The sequence below is a fragment of the Rhinopithecus roxellana genome, chromosome 3 (assembly GCF_007565055.1).
Source record: "Rhinopithecus roxellana isolate Shanxi Qingling chromosome 3, ASM756505v1, whole genome shotgun sequence".
Lineage (NCBI taxonomy): Eukaryota > Metazoa > Chordata > Mammalia > Primates > Cercopithecidae > Rhinopithecus > Rhinopithecus roxellana.
In genome coordinates this window covers 147,255,835-147,281,011 of record NC_044551.1, presented here as the reverse complement: position 1 = coordinate 147,281,011, position 25,177 = coordinate 147,255,835, and the positions used below count along the sequence as shown (strand labels likewise).

Sequence of the window (25,177 nt, the reverse complement as noted above, 5' to 3'; positions counted from 1 at the left end):
AGATTATTTATCCAGGTGGGCCCAATGTTATCACAAGAGTCCAGAAAAGTTGAAGAGGGAGGCAAAACAGGTCAGAGAAGATGAGATGATAGAAGCCAGGTTCAAAGAATGTGCTAGAAAAGGACTCAACCTTCCATTGCTGGCTTTGAAGATGGAGGAAGGAGGCCATGGCCCAAGGAATGTAGGCAGCCTCTAGAAGCAGGAAAAGGCAAGGAAATGGGTTCTCCCCTGCAGCCTTTGGAAGGGACTGCAGCCCTGCCAGTCGGTACCCTGGATTTAGTCCAGTGAGACCTGTGTCAGACTTCTGACCTATAGAACTGAAAATATCCAAAAAATACGAAAATAGAGTGATGGTTAAGTATCGGTTGTTTTAAGCCATTGAGTTCGTGGTAATTTGTTTGATCAGTGATAGAAAACTAATAGTGTTAAATATTCTTTTCCTTCATTCACATTAAAATCAAGAAAGATAAAACCAAAGTTGTTGAAGTAATGGACAAATTTAAAGATATCCTTTTTGAGAACACCTTGCCTAATCACTCCCAAATGCTGTCACTTCTTCATTTGTCCTTACTGCTTATATTATATCACTTATCATTTGTTCTACTTTATTTTACAACTGTGTTAATATCCTTTCCTGGGCATATGTTTCCTTCTGATTCAAAAGACTCTTTAGAAGCAGGGGCCATGTACTCATTCCCTAGGTATTTGCTGCCAGAGGTAACAGACTTCAGTCTATAAATGCCTGATTACTAACATCTTACATTATGGGTTACTAAACAGGCCATTTAGTCTGTTTTCAACAACTTCCCAGAAATGTTTTGAAAAGTTTTACTTCAGCCTTATACACAAGCACCCTAAAACCCCTAAAAATTCTGACAAGATCAATAAATATTAACAAAGTCGATTTACTTTGTAAATTTTAATTCCATTGGATATATTCCATACAATTTTGTGAGGTTTTATGTTTTTACAGAATTTTATGGTAGACTCTTTCAAGAAAGGTGGATATATTTATCCTCACAGATGGTAAGACTGGGGAACTGAGGTAGGAGGATGACTGGTCCAGATTGGGAGAGGCAAAAAAGTGTCTGGACACCCTCAAATCTTTGCCAGACCTGGGGAGGCTCCGGGTAGAAGATGGAAGGGGCAGAGCCACTGGACCTGAGAGGGGCTGTTTGGAAGTTAGTCTGCTTTTGTGTTGAAATTCAAAATCAGCATAGAACCTTTAATCAACTATAATTAACAGGCTACACTTGGAAGCTATGGCTAAAATTTCTAGACTGTACCAGAATTAAAGAAAAGTAAGCAAATAAATAAACAGTCAGTTGGAAATGAGACAGTTTGGCATAAAAGTAACCGTGGGGAAAAAATATAAAAGTTGATGTGCAAATGGAGTTATGGGCCACTAACCACGTTAATCACGTGGTGCTGTAGAGAAGGGATCTGGTGAGGCAGGTGGCCCTTGGTCAAATGGCCTAACTCCAGAAGTGGGGCCAGGTCAAGCCCTTCAGGTCAGCTTCTGTGATCTGGCTCACAGAAGCCCTAGAAAACGTTGCTTACCCTAATTTCTCCAAACATAAGATTGGGGCAGTGGGATTTGCCATTTCTGCGTAGCCTAGGCCAGTGGTGAGAGTTCATTAGTGTTTTTAAAGTGCTGTGGATTTGGTTTGGTTTATGTATTTTCTCGGGATGAAAGCCAGGATGCCAGCACCAAGTGTTAACAGTGAAGGTTTCATGCGTGCTCCTTGAGATGTGCTGTGTGAAGTGGGGTGGAGGGGATACGAGTCTTGTGGGATCGCCTTTGGCATCAAAAAGGCCATATTTCCAAACAGACTTTAGTGCTCCCCAAAGCGGAGGGGGCAGACTAGAAGCCTTTGAAAATTAAAAAGGAGAAAGCTATCTGTGTTTTGGCTCTGTGATTGAGGGCATGTAGCAAACCACACCAAGGAAAATTTGACGAGCTGCTAAAGACAAATATTGGCAGCTAGAGACGACACAAAATTCTAACTGCTCTGACCTAGCACAGGCAGGCACGGAAGCAGCAACTCCCACTCTGTAAGAACCCAGCAGATTTCAGATATTCCAGGCTCACCGGAACCCTCCTTGGAGCTGGTTTTCACAAATAAAGCTTTATGGCTTTATTCCTGATTAAGGAAGTCATATGTGCTCATAATTCAAAACTAAAACTGGAGAAATACATAAAGGGAAAAGTGCAACTTTCCCACCCTGCCCCAATCCTAGCAGCCAGAATGTAATTGTTGTTGACTGTGGTTTGGACATATTTACAGGAGATATTGTTATAATCGTTCCCAATTTATAGGTGATGAAACAGATGGCTGGAAGAACTCACCCACAGGCTCACAGGAAATAAGTCAGAGCTGGTATTGAATAAAACCCAGGGCTTTCTGGCACCCCCAAACTCTACCTGTTTTACTAGGTGACACTGCCCACCCCACACTCAGCTCCCTCATCCCCCCAGCACCCTCCAGTGGAGTGACTACAAGTCACTGGCAGGGCTTCCACAACTAGCTCTACAAGCAGAAGCTACCACCATCTGCAGAGTCAGATTACATGTGAATCCAGCAAGGCTAATATCACTACTCGACCCATTTTTCCAGCCTCCTTTAAATGAATCATGTCCCATCAACATGCTATTATATAGGTGAGATGATTGTAACTCAGATCTGGGTGCCCTTCTCCCACAAGACAAGCGTAGGACACAAAGCGATGAGACCTGCGAAATCAGAGGACATGATGTACATGCTGGGTCTGAACAGCCCTGAGTTCCAGCTCTGATATTTAACAGCATGCATGACCTGGTGCCTCAGTTTCTTCACCTGGATTATAAAGAGTGCACAAACTGCCAAGGGGCCCTTAGCCTCTGGCATTCTATGTAATGTTGACCAATCTGTAGCAGGATGAACCCCATGTATTCCCCCTAACTCTTTTAATTCTGCTTAATATCTAATTTCAGGCTGAAAGAAAGACGCCTCTGTGTCACTACTTCTCTAATATGCCCAAAAAGAAATAAAAATGCCTTGAAAATGATGTATGAAATTATTATTGTTCTCGCTAGATTGATTCTAATCAAATCAGCTAATGATAAATTATTCATTTATTAGCACGTATTCTTTCAATATGTATCTTTTATACATAAGACACGGAGAGAACTATACACATGAAGTCTTGCTCTCCTTATAGCTCCGGATGGGGAAAACACGTGAATATAAATACTGCACTATAAGGCAGCAAGAGCTCACTGTCCTGGGAAGCTCCAGAGAAACTCAAGGGATTCAAGTTCAAAAGAATCAGAGAGGGCTTCATGGAGGAGTAGGAGTGTGCACTGAACTCTACAGAAGGAGCAGGGCAACAAGGGAGATCAACAGGACTGAAGGAGGGCATTGCAATGGTGCTGAATGGTGGATGTTGTAGGAGGGCTTGCTGGTGGACAGCTGGGAGTCACTGACAGCCTTCCAGCAGGGTGGGGAGAGGCTGTGTCCATGCCCTCTTCCAGACTCTTCCAGACTGGGTTTTAGCCAGACCTTTAGGTTTGGCTTTAGTCTAAGTGATCTCGAGTATTTATACAGTACCTCATGCATCCCAGGCCATCATCATTTATTTATTTACAGAATAAATAATCTTGGAAATGGTAACATAATACTGGAAAATGGCTTTGAATGGCGCTCTGAGGAGGAAACAGGGAGCAGCTCCAGGCATTCCAACCTGGATGACTCTTGGATCTCAAGCATGGATTTGGCAATTGCACCACAGAAAATGTGTGTGTAAGAGAGGAGAGGGCGCGAAGAAGGCTGTTCTTTCACCCTATAATCATGAGCAGAAATAACATCTCATTAGAAACTTTAAAGAGAAGAGGGCCTTTAAATGAAATAGTAACAAAGCTGTATGGAATCACTTTGAAGAGCTGCCTTTGGTGGTGTGGAAAATGCTAACATCTGTCACTGCCCTTCGTCTATAATCAAGCTTCTACCAGCAGAATCTCTGTGTCTCCTGTGTGTGCGTACGTGTTAAATACATACACCTGTGTCACATGAGTGGCTGTGTTAGTGTTCCGGCCATCACAGAATGCCACGTCTGACTTCCAGAGTGAGTCGTGGTCTCAGATGGGGCAGGACCATTACTGCAGAACAGCCAAGATCAAGCCCGGCACCTGCAGGATAGGTGTATATGTTTTTCCTCAGGCAAAATAATGCCTTTGAAGCGGTTCTCCTTGTGGTCTGAGCCATGCTTGCTGGGACCTTGGGGGAGTGTGGAATTTGGGGCTGGAGCTCCCCTTGGAACCATGGAGAGCTGAATTCAGACCTGTAGGACCTCACGCCTACCCTGGGATTATGGCTGTTCCCCACCACTTTAGAGGTTTCCAGGCTTTCTCCTGAATCAGCTTCAGTGGTGCTATTCTCCAGGCTCTCTCATGGGTTTCTTACACTGACCACCTTGTGCTGCTGCACAAAGATGGATCAGCCTACTACAAGGAAATATTTTAACGACATGGGGCAATAAATAATTCTCAGGAATTTTCTCAGAAGGGAACAGAGGAAAAGAGAAGGGTATTATCTGAACAGAGACCAAAGCACTTCCAAGGTTACTTCAGAACAAAACCTTCAAAAATGAATAAAAAGTCTCCTCAAAGCACACAGGAAAGCAATTACATCCCACACGTCTGACACTGGTCATGAAGCTGCAAAGCAGGGGAGGGAGGAAGGGGACAAAAGTGGAGCCAGGGTTGGGGCACTGAGATAACCAGTGACCAATGAAACATTCGGAGGGAACATCCCAGAAAACAGGAGCAGAACCGAACTCAGAACAGCAAGAAGAGGCAGAGCCCCAGACTCAGAGGGAAGTCAGGCCGAGCCAGGCCAGAGGCAAAGGCTTTATAAATCTCTGTTTGTCTACTGATGAGGTCTGGAGAAAGGGATGAAGATGGGCAGGGAAATCGCACATCATCTTTTCTGGTCGGTCTTTTCAATGCAGGGAGCGATGGGGGTGGGCACTTAGAAGCTGAATGAATAGTTTCAAACATCTGTATATAATGTCAATTACAACTTAATAAGTGACTTGTAGGCACAAAAGGTAGGTTTGGGGTTTAAAAGGAGTGTAAGCGGCCATCTGGAGGTACTTTTAGGCTCAGGAAAGGCTATAAGACAATAAAACAAGGACTTTGACAGGTTGATCTGTTTATCATTCATTAGCAGATATTTACTGATATTAACCCAACAACTTACTATGATGTTAGGTTCTGTGCTACGGAGCGCTTATTGTGCATATGGCAGTAAATGAAAAAGATAGAGACCCTATTCTCGTACAGTTTGTCTTCACTTTTGGAGGGAGGGAAAGTTACATTTTATTTTTTTTTATATTTTTAAATTGTGGTACAAACAACATAAAATTTACTATCTTAACCATTTTTAATTGTATGGCCCAGTGGCATTAAATACATTCACATTGTTGCGCTGTCATCATTATCATCCATTTCTACACCCACTCAAAAATCATGCCCCATTCTCCCCTCCCCACAACCCCGGACAATCGCCATTCTATTTTCTGTCCCTATGAATCTGACTACTTTGGGTACCTCATGTAAGTGGAGTCATACGGTTTTTCCTTTTGTGACTTGCTTAGCATAATGTCCTTAAGGTTCATCCATGCTGTAGCACGTATTGGAATTTCTTTCACTGTTAGTGCTGGATAATATTTCATTGTGTGTGTGTGTGTGTATATATATGTATATATATCCCACATTTTGTTTATTCATCTATTCACTGACAGACACTTGGGTTGCTACTACCTTTTGGCTATTCTGAGTAATGCTGAGTAATGCTGCTACAAACATGAGTGTACAAATACCTGTTTAAGCCCCTGCTTTTAGTTCTTTCAGGTATATACCCAGAAGTGGGATTGCTGGATCCTATGATAATTCTATTTTTAATATTTTGAGTAATCACACAATGTTATTGTCCATAGAGGCTACACTATTTTGCTTTCCCATTGACAGTGAACAAGGGTTCCAATTTCTCTACATCCTCAGCACTTCTTATTTTCCCCTCCCTCCCTCCCTCCCTCCCTTCCTTCCTTCCTTCCTTCTTCCACTATCTCTCCTTTTCTTTCTTTCTTTCTTTTATGTTTTAAACTGTAGTCATCCTCATTTTAATGGTGTAATTTATGTATGCATCCTTGAGACTTTATGCTTTACTGCAGAATGGTGAATCTCCTGCTCTACGAGAGATCTGGTGACCCCTGGTGTGTGTGCATGTTTCTCTGTGAATGTGTATGTGTATCAATATTTTGTGCCAATCTTTGAGTATTTTTACTGTTAGTATCCAAGCCACAACCTACCATGGGTATGTGACCGTGAAAAAAGTCCTGACTCCACCAGCAGGATGGGCCTCTGGGTACCCCATAATTTGACTAGGGGAATGGGATGTGTGTTGGCAGGGGACAGGGGAGGTGTAGCTGCTGAAATCCAAGAAGCCAGCTTCTGGGGGCATGTGGTGCTAGGCAGAAGGCAGAAATCTCCTGGGAAGTGCCTAACGCCTATTCATATGATTCAGAATCAGAGGAGACATTGGTCAACAAACCCCAGGATGACCCACTAAGGGAAAGAGGAGATAGAAAAGCGGATTGATACAGTGATGTTTTAGAACAGAGATCAGAAAGGTGGCCAGGATGTAGTAATAAGAAACTCATAAAATAATTCAAATTCCTCTAGTGCATATAATGTTTCTAGCATTTTCACTTGTGTTCATCTATTTATGACCATGCCTTTGGCAACATCACTGCTTATCAATGGACACACTACTTCTAGCAGGCAGAAAAAGGAGAGAAGCAGAGTCAGCAGATTTGCTCCTTTGAGGTCCCATTCATGTAGAGACCCACAGAACACTGAAGCCAGAGGGATCTTGCAGATCATTTAATTCCTTCTTTACTCCACAGGTGAGGAAACTGACGAAGTGGCTTTAGGGAAGGTGGAGGTGGAACGCTACCTTCTTGTCCCGCAGTAAGCACCAATGATCTGAGAAGAGCTGGAGTGAGAAACCACAGAAATGCTTCTGTGATAACAGTGACTCCATTCTTAATCCTTAGTTTACACCTGAGATTGGCTGCTTTCTGACTTTACTCCACAAAAGCCTCTGTGCTCTATGAATATGATATCCAGACTTAGCTGTCCTCTAAGTACATGTTTTTTATAGCTGGATTTAATTTTTCCTCATAAATGAATTGCATAGAAAAGGAAATGGGCTTGTATCATCATCCTAAAAAGGACCAGGCACCCAAAGACAGCTAGCTCTTCTTTTTTCTGCTTCTGCCTCTCAGTAGAGTGAAGTGAATATAAAAACTGGGCAGAAAAGGCCCATGGAATTGCCATGTGTGAGGAGGTGGGTGGCACCTTGCTACCTGCAGGCGCAGATAGCAGAGAACGCCCTGTGTGTATGAAGCAACAGTGAAGTGGTTCTACGTGCTTGCAAGAGCCGACAATGTCCTTCGTTATCTGCAGGAGTCAGACCAGGAGTCCCAAGCTGGCGAGGAAGCCAACATGAAGGCCTGGGTGGGCTCCAGAGAGGGGAGAAAGAGCAGCAGAAGGCCAAAGAGGATCCCTAAATTTGGGGCCACAGTACTGGGTCTTATAAGTCCTCCACATAATATGTAGGAAACTGAGTCCAAGAGAAGTAAATGTCCTTACAGTCTATGGGTGGCAAGATTAAGAAAATTTTCTATTCTAATTTCCACACTCTTACCAACTTTTACACTGGAGAAACCTTTTGCCTGTGCTGTTATTTTGCTAGGGCCCTTTAGGTAAGACAGGAGAAAGCACAGCAAGTTGCACCAAGAACCCTGGAGCGCGCAGTGCTGTGGTGATAGTGTATTCGTCCGTCCTTGCATTGTTATGAAGAACTGCCTGAGACTGGGTATAAAGAAAAGAGGTTTAATTGGTTCAGGGTTCAATAGACTGTACAGGAATCACGGCTGGGGAGGCCTCAGAAACTTATAATCATGGCAGAAGGAGAAGGGGAGGCAGGCACATCCTACATGGCTGTAGCAGGAGGAAGAGTGCGAAGCGGGAGGTGCTACACACTTTCAAACAACCAGATCTCATGAGAACTCACTCAATATCACCAGAACAGCAAGGGGGAAATCCACACCCATGATGCAGTCACCTCCCGCCGGGCCCCTCCTCCAGCATTGGGGATTACAATTCAAAATGAGATTTGGGTGGGACACAAATCCCAACCATATCACAGAGGAGTATAGTTCCCAAGCTCCTACTTCAAATGCCAAATGAAAATACAGCTTAGTGAGTGAGGGGTCTTAAGGTTTTTTATTTGTAGGTGGAATTTAGCAGGTGAAGACATTTACAACCATTATAATGTGAGTGGCATATTCCACATATCCCCTAGACCTAGGTTATACTGGGCTTTGCAGTGCATTAAATTACTCAGAAAGTTTTAAAGCCATTCCTGCCTCCCCAGTATTCTCTTCCAGCCACCCTTAGAGATTTTGATATGACTGAAACGTATCTCTTAGGTGTACTGGGGTAGAGAAAAGTTTAGGAGTCATTGATGTAGCCTCACAGTAACTAGTCACAGCTTTGTGATCAGCTCAGCTGATCAACTTACTTTCTACCACCTTCTAGAAGAGGTTTTTAGGCCAATAGAAATATAATGCAAGTCACATATGTAAGTTAATTAAAATTAAATTTTCTATTAGCCACATTAAGAAAAGAGGAGACAAGTAAAACATTAACAATATATTTAATTCAATATATCCAAAGTATTATCCTTTCACCAAATAATAAATCTATAATATTGTATGCATATAATACACAGGTGTACTAAGTTTTCAAAATCTGATGTGCATATTCTACTCACAGCACATCTCAATCCACAGTTAGCCACATTTTAAGTACCCAACAGCCACATGTGGCCTGTGGCTACCATACTGGACAGCACAAATCTAGACTGTTCTTACAGCCCTTAGGGCTCAAACCTTCCCCTTGCCTCTCTCATTCACATGGATTTACTCCAAAAGAAATAGAAATTTCTCCATGACGTAGCCATTCTCGCCTGTCTCAGGGCCCTTTCCTGTCCAGGTCTTAATATATCCACTTGGTCTTTATCGCATCTCAACTCTCCAATTGTCTACTGAGTCATCAAGCAATCATTACTGAGTGCCTAGCAAGTGCCCAGTATTTGTGTTAACTGACGAGGATAAAAAAATACAAGAGACGCTGACTTCCAGGAGCTCTCAGCTTGGAAATGCAGGCACAAACACGCACACGTGAGGGATGGTATATGGGGACACACGCACACAGGAAGGAGTGACTGCTTCTTCTGGGGCTCTGGAAAGCATTCACAGAGGGGGCATGGGGCCGGGTTTTTAAGGGATGAGAGAGACTGTAGAGAGGTAAGGAAAACGTGTTTCAGGCATAGGGAAAAGCATATTCATGACAGTATGATGACCTGAATGCCTGGAGATGACAAGTGTCTGGGAGATGAGAACATGACAAGGAGTGCCTGGAGTGAGGCTGGCCGGGCAAGTGGGACCTAAGTGCCTGGTGACACATTTAGAATGACTGTGGGGTAATTCTCTAAGCAGGAATCTCTGAGCAAGAATATTTTGTGGCGAGCTATAATACAGTTTGGAAAAAACAAAGAAGTAAGGACAGCCTGAACTAAGGGGGCAGCAGTATGTCCAGAAAGGAGTGGATGGGAGCCCCCCATATGAATAAAGGAATAGGAGGGCACTGTTTGCAAGATGAGCATTATGATGAAAGCTGGGCAAAAGGTCTAATTGCTAAGGCTTTCTATGCCCAAGCTCACAATGCTGAGGGCATTAGGGCCACTCACATGGTATTTATACAGGCCTATTTCAGTCCATTGTGATCCGGAAGCACTACATGCATGCCTGCCTGCCCTGAAGGAAATAGTAGGGCTCTTTACAGGTTAATTTAGGCAGGAGGCAGGATCAAGCGGAATCACTTCCAGGACTGCTAGGAAAGTCACACCTGTGACACCCAGCAGGTGTTGGGCAGTACCTGACCGGCCCAATCAGATAATGTGGTTGCTCACACTACGCTGGAACCCAACTGTGGTTTATTGGACTGTGAGTTTTCTGGCAGGCGGCTCTGGAGCTCTCAGGTAAGAACAGGGCAGCAACGTGACATTTACAGTGAGAAGGAGCCTCAGAGATGCCATGAGTTCTTCTTTTGTAAATGGGGAAGGCTGGGGCAGGAAGAGTTCAGTGGCTTAAAGGCTAGTAAGTGGCAGAGCAAGAATAGAATTCACCTTTCTTGTTTGATAAGCTGGTGTTCCTTTCACAGCACACTGCCCTCTGAGATGAGTGGAAGGTGTGTCCTGAAGAACTGTTTAGCTTTATAGCAACTCAGGAAAAAAGAGAAAGCTAGGCTGGAGACACACTAGGTAATCAAACCACCTTGGTGGGCCAATGAGATTTAATCTAGTAGCAATGCACTGGTACTCACACGGCGAAGAGTCCACGAAGTTCGGGTCGATATTATGCAGCAGCTCCATTCTGGGGGATGGGCTTCCTTCACTGGAAAACAATTTTTAAGGGAATGTTAATTTCCTCTCTCTAATGGGCACGAGTTATTTTAATACTTCCCTTCCTTGTACTTATAGGAAATAACAAACCTGCCAGTTAACAACTCTGTCATGAACTTGGAGGTCTCCACAATCACGGCTGGTGCATCTTCAAGTAGTCATCATTTGTTTATGTGTCAAGCAAACGATGATATTTAAAAAAAATGATTCTGGGACCCTTTGAAATAAATATTGTGGCCTTATTTAAACATGACCATTTTTTTACACCAGAGAAATGAGAACTCAAGTCACCTTATGTAGACTTCAGACAGAACACTTATAAGTAAATGAAGAAACTGCATCTGCCAAAGTGGTGGCACCAATATTACAGATGCAACATGCCTCTTAAATAGTAACCTACATCAGAAAAATTAATGTCTTCCACATCCAAATTTGCAACATGGATCTTAGATTTAATATAAATACATGAGAAATACCTAGATCTCTTTAAGGCTTAAAAAAAATGCGTACACACAAATACAATCACCACCTACATTTGTGCAGAAAAGTGACTTGGAGATCGCTTAGTTCAACCCCCTCTTCTTACAAATGATGAAGGTACATAGTAAGTTATTGGTAGAATATTGGGTTGTGTGACTCTCAAAGCAGTGTTCTTAAAAAACTGAGAGCACAAACGTCACCAGATGTATGTAGGGAGCACATTAAGCACCCAGGTCATTTTGCTAGTATAGACTCAGCCTTACGGAAGTAGCTAAGAACAATGTAAATCATTGAGGGCGTATTGAGGACTCCCTGATCCAATACAGTTCAGCTAAGTACTAAAGGTTGCAAAGTACTGTTAACACCACAGGATTCATACATAATCTAAATAATCAATAAGGCTCTTGACGTAACCAAGACATGGTTTCACGTGTCCCAATGTCCACACCCCAAACTCACAGCTAGCTGTTTATAGCAGTGGTTTGGGATTTCAATACCCAATACAATTTCAAAATCTCTGGGTTGTGATTCACAACTTTGTATTTGCCAAGTAAGGAAATATAAAAACAAATCTTAATTAATTAATTTAAAGCAAAACAAAATAACCAACTTCAACTACCATCACCATTATGTTATAAAATAAAGTTAACAGCAAAAAAGGTAGGAAAGACACAATCTCAGACTAAACGACAGCTCCTTAAACTGAGCATATTTAACTTTAGTATTCTATAAGATGTCATTGCCCCCTCTACTCCATAAAACACAGTGATCAGACAGAGTGGAAGGGAGATACTCAGGGGTGCCCACGGTCCTGGGACAGCAGTGGCAGCACTGCAGGGGTAGGAGTGAGGCATATTTCCCAGGATCTTTATTTTCTCATTTTCTTTTGGAGGCACTTAACTGCCTGAATATCCTGGAGACTATCAACCAGTCCAAAATGCCAGGCACTAGAGTTTGATCCCAGAAGCTCTGAATGAAAGTAGCAATGATATGTAAAGAAAATGGTAAATATGAGAAAATCTAAATAGAATGATGATGATGTCTAATTTGTGGACTTAAAACCAAGCAAGTAAGCCGGGTACAATGGCTCATGCCTATAATCCCAGCACTTTGGGAGGCTGAGATAGGAGGATCCCTTGAGGCCAGCCAGGAGTTTCAGACAAGCTTGGGCAACATACTGAGACCCGGTCTGTACTACCACTACTACTACTAATAATAATTTAAGCATGGTGGTGCATGCCTGTAGTCCCAGCAACTCAGGAGGCTAGGCGAGAGGATCCCTTGAGCCCAGGAGTTCAAGGCTCTAGTGAGCTATGATCACACCACTACACTCCAGCCTGGATGACAAAGTGAGACTGTCGTAAAACAAACAAACAAAATCAAGCAAACAGAGTTAAAATCCTGGAAAATAATAGCAAGCAAGGAAAGGAAATCAGAATGAAAGCCTTTTAAAGTCTTTATATTGTTTGGAAGTGGGGTAAAGCTACTGACTAAATTTAGATTTAGCTAACTAAAACTTTTGTGTTAAAATTTTAGGGCAACTATTAAAAATAAAGGCTTTTTCTGGACTATAGGGTGAAAACTCAAAAATTTCAGGGCCAATATATTAATATATAACTACTCATCTTTAAAAGTAGAGTTCACTGTAATACCCCCAAACATTAGGCACAGTTAAATAAAAATATTTTCCTAAGAACTTTAGAGACAGTTTATATACATATTCTTCATTCATGACATTTTTTCATTATTCAGAAGAGTCACAGGTATTTTAAATACGAAAATTTAATAAGATGAGATGATTTTTTGAAACCACAGGTTGTATATAATCCTAGTTGACTGTTTGTTAGGGAAAATCTTCATAGGCAGAATCATTGTGATGCAAATAGGAGCCAAGCCCTCCAACTATCTTAAGTATGTTGTGATTCTACTTTTCAAATGCACACATCAGAATATTTTGATAAGGATGTGGTTAGAGATATAGGCCAAGAAAACACAATATGTGACAAGTGATTGAAACAATGACCAAACACCATTAGGGACTTCCCAAGGGGGAGGTAGAGAGGGACTGTGGGTTTCCATTAATAGTTAACACGTTATTAACACAGATTCAATTAAGTAATTATACCCCCTCCCCCGCCGTCCACCACACACGCACACAACTCAAGAAGGTACAGAAACTGCACGGTTAATTTCAGTGCAGACACGGGTACAATGTACTGATACTGCAACCAAGAAGGTGGGTTCAAGTCACCTGGAGAAGACAATCTGGGGGCATGGGACAGAAATGGAGCTTGTGGGAAGGAGGGGAAGGGGTGGGTGACGAATTGGGAAATCTCAAAGCTAACTCTGCAAGCCTCATAATTTTGCCTAGGAGATATTTTAGAGTCATAATTTTGAAAAGACCAGTAAATGGCAGAGACAATGGTCATTAGAGAGACGTGGCCGATTGTTGGGGAGGAGAATCCTCAGGGCTGAACGCCACATACAGGAAGAGCACGCCCCAGACCCTGCGCAGGGCCCACTGTCTACTGAGGAGTTAACATTTCCCCAGACCAAAGAAGCTGGACATGGGTACACAGCTTGGGAATAAATGTTCACCACCATATTAATAAACTTTCTCTTTATAAATTCAGACAGGAAAGTTCAGTAAATACCCACATGTTTTCAGCATAATTTTAAAACCCTCTTAAGAACCCACAGATTCTTGGCCACTTAAATTTGAGTGGTCTCCAATAATATATGAAAGATCCCCCTCTTGCATTTAGAAGGAAAACGCCTGGTGTGTGGTGGGTTGTTTTTAGTTTTTTTTTTTTAGGGCAAAGGTTTTCCATTGTTGTCTCACTCCCATCCCTTCCTCACTTCTCTGGACATTTTTGACATCAATAATCTTCGCTTTCTTATGCATGTTCCTCTATCCTTCTGTTAAAAACAAAATAAGAAAATTTTATTAACCATCTTATTTGCCATTAAGTATCCTGTTTTTTACAGTACGCATTCTCAAACTTTGCTGCACATTAGAATCACCTGGGAAGCTTTTAAACCCCAGATGCACAGGCTGCATCTCATACCCGTAAGATCGCTGGTGGTGGAACCCAGGCGTCGGGACTTTTGGACTCTTCAGGTGATTCCAATGTGCAGCCAAGCGTGGGAACTGCTGCTCCTAAGCAATGCTTCCCAAACTTTAACGTACCTATGAATCATCTGGGGAGCTTGTTGAACTGTGGGTCCTGATGTACTTGAACTGAATGGGGCCCAATAATCTGCATGTCTAGCAGTTTCCCAGGTGATACTGATGCTGCTCATCTCAGGACCACACTTGTAGTATCATGGTTTGAGGAAGTCTCCTGGAGTCCTTCCACATGGGATCTCAACTCTTTTGGAGTCTCTTAAAAACTTATTTGGATTAGGGCTGATTCAAACATAATGAGTCTCAATCTTGGCTGCACAATGCAATCACCTGGAGAACTCTTAAAAAATATTGATGCATAGGTTCAATCCCAGGAGATTGAGTTCATTGGTCTGAGTTTCAGCATCAGCATAAAGATTTATAAAAGTACTCAAACTTAGCTTTATTGAAGTATAATTTTAAAACCATACAATCACCCATTTAAAATGCACAGTTAAATGTTTTTGGTATATTCACATGGTTGCACAATCATCAACAGTCTAATTTTAGAGCATTTTTATCCTCCCAAAAGAAATATCGTACCCATTTAGCAGTCATTCTTCATTTTCTACTCCACTCCCCTCCCGAGCCCTAGCCAATCGTTAATCTGTCTCTGCAGATTTGCTTATTCTGGACATTTCATATAACTGGAACCATACAATACGTGCCCTTTTGTGACTGGTTTCTTTCACTTAGCGTAATGTTTTCAAAGTCATCGGTGTGGTAGCATGCATCAAATATTTCATTCCTTTATATGGTTGAATAATATCCCATTGTTTGAAGATATCACATTTTCTTTACCTATTTAGTTGGTTAATATTTGGACTGTTTTCAATATTTGGCTATTACGAATAATCCTACTATGAACATTCATGTACAAGTTTTTGTGTGGGCATTTGTTTTCATATCTCTTGGGTCTATAACTAGGAGTGGAATTGCTGGGTCATATGGTAACTCTGTAACATTTTGAGGACTTGCCAATTTTCCAAAGCAGCTGCACCATTTCACACTCTCACCAGGAATAATAAGTGTTTCAATTTCTCCACATCTTTGACAACACTTATTAATGTGTCTTTTTGAATGTTGCCATTCTAGTTGGTGTAAAGTGATATCTCATTGTGATTTGATTTGCATTTTCCTAATAATTAATGATGTTGAGCATCTTTTCATGTATGTATTTGTCATTTATATATCTTCTTTGGAGAAATGTCTATTCAGATCATTTGCTCATATTTTATTTGTCTTTCTATGGTTGAGTGGCATGAATTCTTTATATATTCTATTTGCAAGTCCCTTATCAGATACGTGATTTGCTAATATTTTCTCCTATTCTGTGGGTTGACTTTTCCCTTCCTTGAGAACATCATTTTGAGAATAAAAGTCTGCATTTTGATGTAGTTCAACTTATGTATTTTCTCTTGTGTTGCTTTTATCTAAGAAACTACTGTCTGACCCAAGCTCACAAAGCTTTACTCCTGAGTTTTATTCTAAGAGTTTTATAGTTTTAGTTTTTACATGTAGGTCTACGATCCATTTTAAGTTAATTTTTGTGTATGCTTTGAGGTAGAGATCCAACTTCATTTTCTTTTTTTTGCTTTTATTATGTTTAATTGACACAAAAATATACATATTTATAGGCTACAGTATATTTCAAGATATGTGTACAATGTGTAATGATAAGTCTGTAATTAGCATAACCATCACCTCAAATATTTATCATTTCTCTGTGTTGAGAACATTCAAAATTCACTCTTGAAGCTATTCAAAAATATATAATAAATTGTTGTTAATTGTAGTCACCCTATAGTTCTATAGAGCACTAGAACTTATTCCTCCTATTTAACTGTACTTCTATATCCATTAACTAACCTTTGGCTATTCTCCTCTCCCCTACCCTTCCCATCCCCCAGGAAAAACACTACTCTACCCTCTACTTCTACGAGATCAACGTTTTTTAGCTTCCATGTATGAGAACATGTGGTATTTATCTTTCTGTGCCTGGCTTATTTCACTTAACATAATGACCTTTAGTTTCATCCATGTTACTGTGAAAGATAGGATTTCATTTTGTTTTATGGCTAAAGAGTATTCCATTGTGTATATATACCATATTTTCTTCATTCACCCGCTGATGGACTCTTAAGTTGATTCTATATCTTGGGTATTGTGAATAGTACTGCAATAAATATGGGAGTGCACATATCTCCTTGATATACTGATTTCATTTCCTTTGCATATATACTCCGTAATGGGATTGCTGGATTATATGGTAGTTCTATTTTTAGTTTTTTGAGGAGCCTTCATATTGTTTTCCACAATGGCTAGATTTATTTGCAGTCTCACTAATGGTGGATAAGAGTTCCCCTTTCTCTACAACCTTGCCAGGATCTGTTATTTTTTAACTTTTTGATAATGGTCATTCTAACCGGGTTGAGATGATATCTCATTGTGGTTTTAAATTTGCATTCTCTCAGGATTAGTGATGTTGAACATTTTAAAAAATAAATCTACTAGCCATTTGTATTTCTTATTTTGAGAGGTGTCTATTCAGCTCATTTACCCATTTTTAAACTGGATTATTTGGGGGGTTTTTCTGTTGAATTGTTTCAGTTCCTTATATATTCTGGATATTAATCCTTTGTTGAATGAAGAGTTAGCAAATATTTTCTCCCATTATGTAGGCTGTCTTTTCGCTCTGTTGATTGTTTCCTTTGCTGTGCAGAAGATTTTAGTTTGATATAATCCCATTTGTCTCTTTTTGCTTTTGTTGCCTGTGCCTTTGAGGTCTTCTCCATAAAATCTTTGCCCAGACCAATGTTCTGAAGCATTTCTCCAATGTTTTCTTTCAGGAGTTTCATAGCTTCACGTCTTATATTTAAGTCATTAACCCATTTTGAGTTGACTTTTATATATGGTAAGAGACAGGGGTTTGGTTTCATTTTTATGCATATGGATATCCAATTTTCCCAGCACCATTTATTGAAAAGACTCTCTCTTCCTCAATAAATGTTCTTGGTGACTTTGTCAAGAATCAGTAGGCTATAAATACACGAATTTATTTGTAAGTTCTCTATTTTGTTCCATTGGTATACGAATCTGTTTTTACACAAGTAACATGCTGTATTGGTTACTATAGCTTTGTAGTATGTTTTGAAACCTGGCAGTGTGATGCCTCCAACTTCATTCTTTTCACTCAGGATTGCTTTGGCTATAGGGTCTTTTGTGGGTCCATACAAATTCGAGGATTTTTAAACTTCTGTTGAGAATGTTATTGGTATTTAGATAGGGATTGCATTGACTCTGTAGATTGCTTTCAGTAGTAAGATCATTTTCACAATATGTATTCTACAAATCTATGAATACAAGATATCTTTTCATTTTTTGTGTGTTCTCTTCTGCTAGTTTGTTGCTGGCATATAGAAATGCCACTGATTTCCGTATGTTGATTCTGTATCCTACAACTTTACTGAATTTGTTTATCAGTTGCAAGAGTTTTTTGGTAGAGCTTTTAGGGTTTTCTATGTATATGATGATATCATCTGCAAACAGGGACAATTTGACATCCTCCTTTCCAATTTGGAGGCCCTTTATTTCTTTCTATTGCCTTATTGCTCTGGCTAGGACTTCCATTACATTGTTGAACGAAAGTGGTGAAAGTGAGCATCGTTGTCTTGTTTCAGATGTTAGGGGAAAGGCTGGCAACTTTTTCCCATTCAGTGTGATGTTTGCTATGGGCTTATGATACATGGCCTTTATTGTGTTGAGGTGTGGTCCTTCTGTACCTAATTAGTTGAGTGTTTTGATTATGAAGGGATGTTGAATTGTATCAAATCCTTTTTATGTAACTATTGAGATGATCATACGGTTTTTATATTTCATTCTGTTGATGTGATGTATCATGTTTATGGATTTGTATATGTTGAACCATTCTTGCAACTTTGGGATAAATTCCACTTGATCGTGGTGAATGGTCTTTTAAATTTATTTTTATTTATTTATTTTTATTTTTTGAGATGGGGTCTCATTTTGTTGCCCAGACTGGAGTGCAGTGGCTTGATCATGGCTCATTGCAGTCTCAATCTCCCAGACTCAAGCCATCCTCCCATCTCAGCCTCCCTAATACCTGGGCTATAGGAGCACGCAACCATGCCTGGCTAATTTTTACATTTTTTGCAGAGATGGGATCTCCCTGTGTTGCCCAGGCTGGTCTTGAACTCCTGGGTTCAAGTGATCCTCCTCCTACCTCGGCCTCCCAAAGCACTAGGATTACAGGCATGAGCCACCACACCCAGCCGCGAACAATCTTTTTAATGTGTTGCTGGATTCAGTTTGCTAGCATTATGTTGAGGCTTTGTGCATCTATGTTCATTGGGGATACTGGCCTAAAGTTTTCTTTTCTTGTATCCCTGTCTGGTTTTGGTATCAGCATAATGCTGGTCTTGTGGAATAAGTTTAGAAGAAGTACGTTCTCTTCAATTTTCTGGAAGAGTTTGAGAAGAATTGTTATTAGTTCTTTAAATGTTTTGTAGAATTCTGCAGTGAAGTAATCAGGTCCTGGGATTTTCTTTGATGGGAGACTTTTTATTATAAAATTCAATCTCATTACTTATAATTGGTCTATTGAAGTTTCCTATTTCTTCTTGGTTCAATCTTGGCAGGTTGTATGTATACATGAATTTATCCATTTCCACTAGATTTTCCAATTTGTTGGCATATAATTGTTCATAATAGCCTCTCATGATCACTTGTATTTCTATGGTATCAGTTGCAACGTCTCCTTTTTTGTTTGTGATTTTATTTGGACCGTTTACATTCTTGATTCATCTAGCTAATTATTTGTCAGTTTTATTACTTGTTCCAAAAAACAACTTTTCATTTCATTGATCTTTTGTATTTTTTTAGTGTGAATTTTGTTTATTTCTGTTTTCATCATTATTTCTTTCCTTCTACTAATTTTGGATTTGGCTTGTTCTTGCTTTTCTAGTTCCTTGAGATGCATTGCTAGGCTGCTTATTGGAAATCTTTCTAGTTTTTGGATGTAGGCATCTATTGCTATACATTTTCCTTTTAACACTGCTTTTGCTGTATCCCATAGGGTTTTGATATGCTGTATTTCTATTTTCATTTGTTTTAAGACCTTTAAAATTTTCCTTCTTAATTTCTTTATTGACCCATTGACCATTCAGGAACATGTTTAATTTCCATTTCCATGTGTTTGTACAGTTTCAAAAGTTCCTCTTGTTATTGGTTTCATTGTGGTCAGGAAAGATATTTGAGATCATTGCAGTTTGGTGGCTTTCTGTAGTAACAAGGTTTTAGTCTTTTCTCTTTCTCCTTTATGCATCTGCTCTACCAGTGAGTTTTACACTTGTGTATGTTTTCATGAGAATGATTATCATCCTTTCTCTTCCAGATATAGGACTCACTTGAGTGTTTTTTGTAAAGCTAGTCTAGTGATGATGAATTCCTTCAGTTTTTGTTTGTCTGGGAGACTTTCTTTCTCCCTCATTTCTGAAGGGTAGATTTTCTGGGCAGCCCATTCTTAGCTGACCATTTTTTTCCTTTGGTACTTTGAATATGTCATCCACTTCCCTCCCGGCTTGTCAGGTTTCTGCAGAGAAATATGCTGTACCCTAGAACGACAGAACACAGTTGTTATTCGGGCCCTGGAAGACAAGGAGCAGCACAGCAATGACTCCACTCGCCAGAGAGAGGGGTGTCTCAGCAGCTCAGACTTCAGGAGGCTAGTACAGCCCCAGGAAGGAAGGACACTAGAGTTGTTTGGCCTGCAGGATGGGGTGTCTCAGCTCAGCCACTGCTCAGTTTCCCTGGGACAAAGAATACCATGTCAGCGCAGCCCTGGGATTTACAGCTATTCAGCTCAGCCAGAGCACCAATTCCCCAGAGAGTAATGTGTGATTTCAGCTTGAGTCCAGGAGGTATGACTGTTCTGAGTGGACCAGGCACCATTTCCCTAGGATGCAGCGTGCCGCTTTGACTTAGGCACTGGAGGGGCATGATTTCTCTGAGCAGTCAAAGTACTGTTTTCGCAGGAATCAGGACACTGCTTCAGCTCTGGCCTGAGGAGGAAAGGGTGGTGGGAGGTGCAGCAGCTCCACCTCTGCTTGGCCCCACAGGGAAGCACAAAACAGTTGCTCAACTTGGGGATGTCAGGCCATTGGGCTGGGGCAGTTCATCAGTGGCTTAGCCTCAGGGATGAAAGAGAGCCATGCATACTTGCCCCCAGAGCAAGACACACCCAGCCATAGTTCCAAGTCCAAGATGGCATAGCACGGGAACTATGTGGGCCACAGGGTGTGGGTCATACTGTCGGCTCCTTCTCTGGGGGGAGCACAGACATGTGGACTTCAGGCAGCTCCCTCAGCTAGGCTTAGTGCGTGTAAGGACTGCAGGGGACCCCAGTGCTCAGGTATCTAGGTATCCACGGTGTTGATGGGGCTGCTGGGATCCTTTTGTTGACCTCCTTGCAGTAGGGAGACATTCCTCCTAGTCCATTCCCAGTTGCTTCCAGTTGGCGTTAGGGTAATGGAGGCCTGGCATTTCTTCCCATTCTCTATGTGGCCATCCCAAGTTTCTGTGCTCACCAGGGTATCTGTTACTTCTCTTGTGCACTGCTGTGCTCCTCCTCAGTTATTTTCGTTAAAATGAAGTTGTTTATTCATTGTTCTGTCTGTCTTTTTGAGGGAGAGGAGCACTAGGGTCTTCTAGTCCACCATCTTGCTGATGTCATGCTTCTTCAACTTCATTCTTCTGCATGTGGATAGCCAGTTATCCCAGCACCGTTTTTGAAAGGACTATTTTTTCCCAATGAAACTATCTTGGCACCCTCGTCAAAAATGCAATCTGATTTTAACACACATCTAAGATTAAGTATCACTGCTCTCTGGCCTTGTTATAGAGGTCACCATATGTGATTACATGTTCCAAATTCTTGGTTTTTTTCTATAGAGCAAAAGATGGGTGTTTAGCTTTTAGGACACTTAGGTAAGAAGTCCACATATAATGATAATGGCTTCCCCTTGAAGAAAAGTCCTGGTTTCCCAGAAAGTATCTTAAGAAATCTGTTGACAACTTCCTATAATCAATATCTTAATATATGCCATATAGGAATATTAGTACCTTGAACACAAAGCTTTATCACAATGACACAATTTCTTCCACAAAGGTGTGTATACCAAAGTGGTTTGGAGAAAAGGTATATGTTGTATGTTCATAACACAGTTTCAGCAATATCAACTCTTAGGATCGCTTGTGATCTTGCAGAATAAATAGTGGCCCTATCAGAAACACAAAATGGTTGTGAGGTTGATTATTGCTATACTATCATCATGTGTTAGCTTCTATCTTCTATATGTCTCTCTCTCTATACATACACACACACACACACACACACACACACACACACACATTCATTTTTAGGTAATGCTACAAATACTATAGTATTCCAGGATTCTTCTGTACATCATACAGTTCCAAAGTTTCATTTCCATACAATCATCAGAAAATGAACTTTCCTCCTGACCAATTTCTGAAGACATCACTCTCTCATAAGAAGTATAGCATTGTCTTTGGGAGCAAAGCCTTTCAGGGTGTGCATCCCAACTCCAGCAATTACTGGCTATATAAACTTGAGTGTTGTTTTTCTCATTAGCAGAATCTAGATAGAAATACCTATCTTCTAGAGTTGTTATGAGAATTGCATGAGGCAACAAAACCCCTTTTACTGTAAAGCATAGATCCGGATTCTGCAGATATGGAAATAATATAACCACAAAGACTATGACCTGGGACATAGACACAAGAATAATATGAACATAAAATGAAACATTAATATTCCTACCTATTCTTCTGGCTAGCAAGGGCTCCCTTTATGAAACACACTGGGGTAGATATAACTTTAATTTCTAAGACACTTTATGATATTCTCTCTAATACGAGAGTCTCTTTTTAGAAAAATATCAGTGTCAATATAGTCAAGTCACACAGTCTACTCATTATTAAAAATATATATATTGCAATCTGTTATCTAGGTATTTTCCTAATTTTTTGGTTTTGGCAGATGGTATCGTTTAGCTGCATGAGCAACACTGTCTTTATTAGACTGTTGATTTTATTTGTGACTTAAAAATCTCTAAATAATGACTGATGGTGTTAATGATAAATGGTTTTTACAATAATCACACAAGTTTATGAAATGTCCTGGTTTTAGGTGAACCAAGGTAATGGGTATTTTTATGACAGCAAATACTTGGGCTCCAGGCTGATAGGAACAAAGCAGAGCTCTCTAATTAGCTTCTTTAAGGTAGGCACCCATGGGACGGTTCAAGGATTGCCACCATATAATGTTTACCCCCATCCCAGCACATATGAATGGCTATGGCAATAAGCAGACAAAGCCCTATGTGAAGAAAATAACAGAACTGTCTTGTTTACCACTTGCCACTTAGTGATGAAGACCTACCTCTAAACCGGTGAAGCTGGCATGTTTTACCCATGCCTATAACAACCTAACTAGTTATTTTGGGGTTTCGTTTGTTTTGGCCAGGCTAGTTTGGATAACAGTAGCTTGTATTGATAAAACATTTTTTTTATGTGCAACACACCATCTGAAATGCTTGTATGTTTTCATACATGTATCATTTCATTCAACCCTCAGCACTGTGAGGTAGAGACAAGCTTGGCATGGCACGGTGAAGTCACTTACACAATCAGGTAATAGGGCTGGGTTTGACACTCAGGCAGACTGACCCCCAAATCCCTTCTGTAACCACCATGCTAAATCCTCCGTGCAGTGAAATGTACACATGGCTTCCATGTCTCCTTGAATGTATAGTGTTACCATTCATTTGGTTTATTTTTAAGGCTCCATAAACAAATATCTCTATTAACTGCAAATGCTTCTATTAATAAAAGTTCATCATTTTTCTTCACCCTCTTCTCTTGAAAACTTATAAAGTCTTATATCATTGTCTCTGATAATATTTTCAGTATTCTGTTTAAATTTATCCCACATTTCACATTTTCTAGAGTATTTTTACTTACAAAAACAGGGCAAGGAGACAGCCACTGACCAGTGACCAGTTTCCAATATGCTATAAATATTTTCTAAAAGTCTACAGTTTCAGACACTGAGATCACAGCACTGTCCATTTATAAATAGTTTCCAGTTTTTGATTTTCATTTTCCTACTAGTTGAAGGGTGGGGCAACAAAACATTTCCCACAAATAAATGAAATGCTATTACATTCCATACTTCTTTTACCACTAACTGCTGACCATCTGTCATAAAAGACACACCCTGAAAGGCAGTATCAAATTTTTAGAAATAGCAATGACAATACTTTCTGAGAAGAAATTTTGAAGAAAAAAAAAAAACACCCCAGTTACTAATGAAAACACTGACCAAGACATCCACAGGGTAATGTCCAACCTGTTAACCCTTTGTAAGCACCATCATCATTGTTATCATCTTCACTCCCAGCTACTGAGTTCTTACAATGTTCCAGGCATGGTGCTAAATGTTTCAAACACACTCACTAAATCCTCACATAGGTGTCTACAGGATAGGCTGTTATTTGTTACATTTGTTACAGATAAATGTAACTATTACTACATTTTACACAAGGAAATCAACGCTTAAAGATCATACAAGTAATTAACGGAGGAGACAGGATTTAAACCAGATCTAATCAAAGAGTACCCATTTTTAACCACTATCCCAGTGAAACTCCTTACAGGACTTATTTCCTTTGTTAAGGGTGTGTGTGTATGGGGGGCAGGTGACATTTGGTTTGTGTAAATCCCATGCTTCTTGAAAAGCCATTTCAACATGCAAGTATTACCATAAATTAAGAGTATAGGCATGGAAATTAGAAAATGTTGATGACATTCAGTGAGGAAATCGATAAGTTGAATTCACTGGGTCTAGAGTTATATATGGAAAGATACTTTTCATGTAGATTTTTATTAAGAAGGCTTATTAAGTTTTTTAAGTAGTCTACTCAAGAAAAAAGTAATATCAAAAATCTCTAAATCATACCCTTAATATAATATTTTCCTATTCATTACTGAAAAGTAATTGGTAGGACTTCTGGGTTAATGTCAGGATAAACTTCAGGGACTAATATGCCTTTCTTCCAATTTCCATTTTAATATCCACAAAGAATTACAAAAAGATGAAAACTGGCAACAGCGTTGGAAACTAAAGAGAAGACCAGATGCCAAAGTCCCAAGGGGATTTTCACTAATGCCAATGCTGAAGAGATGAACAACATATTCTTGGATTCTGCCACAAGAACCAAAAATGATCCCAAAGAAAATAGAAGAAGAGGGATTTGCTTTGCCTCCATCAAATGATGGGACTCAGGGGCTACGCTAACCAAAAAAAAATGAGTGATGATCTTCCATGAACTCTCCTTAGAGAGGCATCATCATGTCTCCTCTCACCCTGAACACTGGCTGCTTTCCTCTCTATGTCCACCCCTGCGGCAAGCAGCAGACTAACACAGAAGAGATCAGGCATAAGATGTAGCTTCCTGGAACGTGAAACCACCTAACAAAACAATCTGAAACAACCTCAGAGCGCTCCACACTGTGACTGTAGGATAGAAGCCCTTTTATCCAAAAGGTTGGGAAATTACGGAATTAAATAATGTAGCATTCCTTAAACATTTAGTTTGAACTTAAAAACATAGTTCCAACTATGTGGTCAATTTTGGAGTAAGTGTGACATGGTGCTAAGAAGAATGTATATTCTGTTGATTTGGGCTGGAGAGTTCTGTAGATGTCTATTAGGTCCACTTGGAGCAGAGCTGAGTTCAAGTCCTGGATATCCTTGTTAACCTTCTGTCTCATTTGTTCTGTCTAATGTTGACAGCAGGGTGTTAAAGTCTCCCATTATTATTGTGTGGGAGTCTAAGTCTCTTTGTAGGTCTCT

General features: G+C 40.3%; 1 protein-coding gene across 1 annotated transcript in view; it reads right to left on the bottom strand.

The window, feature by feature from the left end:
- ARSB (arylsulfatase B) overlaps positions 1 to 25,177 on the bottom strand; it is a 198,452-nt gene that overhangs the window by 51,944 nt on the left and 121,331 nt on the right. The window contains exon 6 of the mRNA XM_010364104.2: positions 10,496 to 10,566. Within this exon, the coding sequence (XP_010362406.1) occupies positions 10,496 to 10,566 (71 nt within the window). The remainder of the gene's footprint in view (positions 1 to 10,495; positions 10,567 to 25,177) is intronic.